Consider the following 4,581-nt stretch of genomic DNA (forward strand, 5'->3'; position numbering starts at 1 on the left):
AGGGTCAGTGGGAAGGTCTTGTCACAAGGAATACAATGAAGTACAAAATGCTATAAAGTTCATGGATGAACAATGAATTAATGAAAAGCCATGACTATTGCTCACTTGAGCATTCTGCTCAGGTGAGATAGCCAAGGATAGAAATTTCAAACATGCTACAACTATCATCACACATGCATTTTGATTTTTGAGAATTAATACAGTTTCATCTTTAAAATGATAAAAAGGAGAAAAATATGTGTCAATATTGATCGTCTTTAAAATGATTAAAAAAAGGGAAAACTATGTGTCATTTTTGATGTGTAATAAATGTCCCTCGGAAAAAGATACTTCCAAAGAGTAAACCAAAAAGTCATGCCTTTTCAAAACATTTCTTTTTCTCAAGAATAATATTAAATATCATAACCTCAAAACTGTAATCATGACAGAAATATTCACCAGGTCTTAGCTCTAAAGAAATTGTGCTGTTCATGCACGCGATATATACAACTGAAATGCATGTATAGCAATAAGTCATGAATACCCAGTCCTATGATGTACGTAAGAAGTGTGCATAATTGCTAAGTTCACTGGACTTTGAAAAATAGTTCGACGTCATCAAGTCCCTGGTCAATCAAGTTGCGTGTACCAAGTAAAATAAACAAGCAATGTTTAAACACTCTCAATAGCTTATCATCAACTAAGCTAAAAGCAAGAGTGTTCTAGATTCACAAACCTTACTAGCACACATAATAAAATAACACCATACTCCTTATGCTAGGTAGAATCCTCCACCCCATTGAATGGCTTTAACCATATCATCCCTAAAATTATCAGGATCAGAATATCCTCTCCACAGATGAATTTCCAACTCACATGTATGTGCAACTCGGAGTTGGTGTTTAAAGCGTATTTTCAATCTCTTGTCAAATCCTAAAGGAGGAACTTCAGCCGCGCCCGTCCAAAATGCAAGCAAATCATTCAGTGTAACTTCCAGAATGTTAGCTGAAAAGTAAAATCAACTTATTTTACAGAAAAAAACTTTTCTGTTGTTTTTCTTTATGTGGTGGCCTACTAAATAGTTATAAAAATTAGTACATTTAACACTGTAATTACCCTGGGATAATTTAAAGTTGCTCCAGGAAATACCTTTCATTTGTGAGCAAGTTATGCTGAAAGTACTTTCAGGAGCAAAATGACAAAGTTCCCAGGATAATTAAGATAAATAAGACACTCATTTTAACTTTTGTGAAATATTTATATCCAACACTCACTTTTAGCTTCGACAAGAAAATCACAATTGCAACCTAAGTTGGAAGTAAAATGACTATATTAAACTTTTAAGGTACAATGCTGTGATATACAATTTAAGTCCATTGCAATTATAATATATTCTGTGATAATCCAACTTGTTCCGTATAGAAAATGATTAGCATGATTATTTAAAAACAACGTTTGTGAAGCACCCCAGTTGGCAATAGTCAAAAAAAGACAAGTCCTACTTCCTGACCTTTGACCCCAATCCTACCCTTTTCTTGGGGCTTAATGGAAAGGTCTTTTCACAAGAAACATACAGGTGAAATATGAAAGCCCTACTTTTTATGGTTCAAGTGTTATGATCAATATTTAAGTTTTTTGCCGAAGACAAACAGGTAGACAAACAAACGGACAGACCAAAATCTAGTTTCCCCCAAATCTGTATATTTAAGATAAGTCAGAGGACAGCAAGTTTATATGAAAGGTATAAGTGTATTTATGAAGAACATGAGTGTTTGAAGGAACGTGTGTTGCCTGCCATGACCTTGACCTTCCTGTGACATTGAGAAATGGTACCAATAGAAAGGGCTTGTCATAAATAATAAGCATGTAAAATATGAAAGCCCTTACATGTATGGTTAACAAGAGATGCTCCATTGTTGAAAGTGTGACAGACAGACGGACAGACAGACTCATCTGTACTTCATTTATATATACTTATTAAATAAATGTTATGGTACATCTATGCTTCATAAAATGACGCAGACATGTACAAAAGCTGTTACTGATGTATTCTTCTGTTTACCTTCACAGTCGGCACACATTGCTTCAAAGCAGTAAATAACTTCATCTTCTTTCCTTCGGTTGTTTGATCCTGCTGGACTGAACTCTATGTCATAAAGTTTCCTCAGTCCACCAAACATCAAGCGTGATGATTTGCCTGCTACAGACAGACATTCCAAAGCCTCAGGGGCCTTGGCAATAGCTTTAGCAAAGTTCCCAACCTGGTCCAGCCCATCAGTAAACTGGGAAATTTCACTGTGCACTCTGATAAAAGAAATCAATAAGCCCCAATAAACTTATATTGCTTACCTTGGCACCACAATCATATGGAGGAATGTACAAACCATGATATTGAAAATGAAGGAATACTACTGGGCTGCTTTGTGTTAAGAATATGACTTACAAAAGAGTTTGGTGAGTATATACACTGTGACCTTGAACATCATTACACATGTATCACCTTCATATCCCCTTTCCATCGACAATATCTTTGCACTATTTACTCCCTTTGGTTGCCCATTCTAGAATGTGTATCAGTTGTCTATCAGAGCTACACTTAAGCCTCTAGTATGTCCACTTCCACCAAAGTGAATGAATATATGGACAATAGATTACCAGAGTACATTTCCCATAATGAATTTACAAAGATTAATTTAGATTTACATATATAGTGTTCCCTTACTCTACTGCATGCAATGTTTCATTCGATACTATGTCGGTGAATTATTTAGTGATCACCTACCTGTAATATATCTCATTCTTGAAAAGAATTTTCAAAATCTCATCCCTTCTTTCCATTTTCAAATTGTGGGGAGCAAGACCATGGTCTAGAATCCAATCATTGTTGATTGCCTCTTTATATTGGTCTTCTGTTGATGCATCTTGAATCTAAGATATTTAAAGGTATTACATGTATTGCAAAGAAAGAATATCTCAAAACATTAAATACATAAAACGTTTGTACCAAGGCCTAACATCGACATAATAAAAAAAAATCATTACAATATTCAGGAGCAACTGCCTGAAATAATACTCCACTACCACTGTAAGCTTTTGATGAAACAAAACCGACAACTAATTTTTCAGGAATTTCTCCTTGAAAGAGATCGTCTTCATTCAAATGAAATTGACCAGCCGGTATACCAAAACATTTTATATCTGATTTCATGAACGGATACAAAGCTGGTTGTTTCTTGATAGCCTCGTTATGACCCAGAAGTAGACCGGGATTGATTTTCAAGTAGCATCATTTTAAAATACATCTTCAATATGTACACGATTTCGCTTAGAGCCTGCTGGAGCCATCAAACAGAATGTTTGCCTACTTGGCCACAGTTTGACGTTTACTTGACGTCTACTTGTATACAATTGATGAGATAGCGATCTTGTCGTCAAATATCCATGTATAGGGGGCCCTCAAGATCTACAAATGAACTCTTTTCTGTCAAACCGGCCCGCTGAAATAAACCCATATTTCCACCTGTAACTGCGTCAGCGCTATCCGTCAAACCAGCAGAATCGGGTATGTATAGTTGTGATGACAAGCAAGGGACTTGGGCAGAAGTCCCGTACTTGAGGAAAACGTCCATGTATGCTTTATACGCATAATTAGTTGAAAGTGTGGGCGTTATGACTTGTTGTACTGACACATCTACTTGATCCACAAGCTCTGCAAGGTTAAATTAACAAATCCTACTTTTTCTTTCTCCTTCAGGGGAGAACCATCTTCATTTAAAATTCTTACCCTTAATAAAAGACGAGTTCTACTCAAGTCTAAATAATGTGTTGATGCACCCGAAATGTTAAATTCAATGACCCCACCATGAGCCGTACTCCCTACTGGTCGAATATCAATCCACTCAGTTTGCTCGTACTCCTGCATCTGTTGGTAAGTTATGAAAGAGGGCTAACCGATGGCTAAAAGCGGGTCCTGACCCCTCTGCCAAAAAAGACATGCTTATCTATCGACGAAGAATTAATAAATGACAAATATTTGATATAAAGAAAACTTTTATTGCGCAAATACAATTTTTTTGTGCTTTTTTCTTTGACTTCTTTGGGCGTGTTTGTCCCTCTGCCTCAAACGTCACGACTGGTCCACCCTCCAGCTTCCGTTTCTTTAACTCCGCCTTAGCTCTTTCTACCGCCTGCTGTGTGTCTGTTACAAGTTCTATCATAGGTTTCGGACTGCTTGCCCCTTAGCCAAACTGTCCCACCACGTACGTCTTTTGTTTAGGTATGTACTTAATTTTACTGGTGGCGAGAAAATGATTTTTCCACTCCTCTACATTGGCTACGAACGGCTTCCAAGACATTTTCTGATGTGTGACGTGCAGTATAAAGACTCGATTTGTAATGTAGAGTAAGCTTTCTTTTCTTCAATTAAATATATGCGGAATCTTTGAATCTGATCACGCGACATGGGAATATAGGATGGATGCTTGAATTCGTGATTCTTATTCGATATAGTCAATCTGCGCAAAACCGGTAACTTTTTAAAATAAGGATAACTGTTACAACATAAATCTGTCAATATGCTAATAACTTTTGGTTTTGCGACGC

At 36.6% G+C, this 4,581-nt stretch overlaps 1 protein-coding gene across 1 annotated transcript; it reads right to left on the reverse strand.

Annotated features, from left to right (window-relative positions):
• Positions 1-730: 730 nt before the first annotated feature.
• Positions 731-4,196, reverse strand: LOC133199956 (uncharacterized). Its single transcript, XM_061335741.1, has 5 exons — positions 4,059-4,196; positions 3,716-3,901; positions 2,762-2,907; positions 2,042-2,283; positions 731-984 (listed from the first exon to the last, which is right to left on the reverse strand). The coding sequence occupies exons 1-5, from the start codon at positions 4,194-4,196 to the stop codon at positions 752-754; spliced, it is 945 nt and encodes a 314-aa protein (XP_061191725.1). The 3' UTR covers positions 731-751.
• Positions 4,197-4,581: the final 385 nt, after the last annotated feature.

The sequence above is a fragment of the Saccostrea echinata genome, unplaced genomic scaffold, assembly GCF_033153115.1.
Source record: "Saccostrea echinata isolate AGI-Se365-2 ecotype Australia unplaced genomic scaffold, CSIRO_AGI_Sech_v1 ptg000036l, whole genome shotgun sequence".
NCBI classification, from domain to species: Eukaryota; Metazoa; Mollusca; class Bivalvia; order Ostreida; family Ostreidae; genus Saccostrea; species Saccostrea echinata.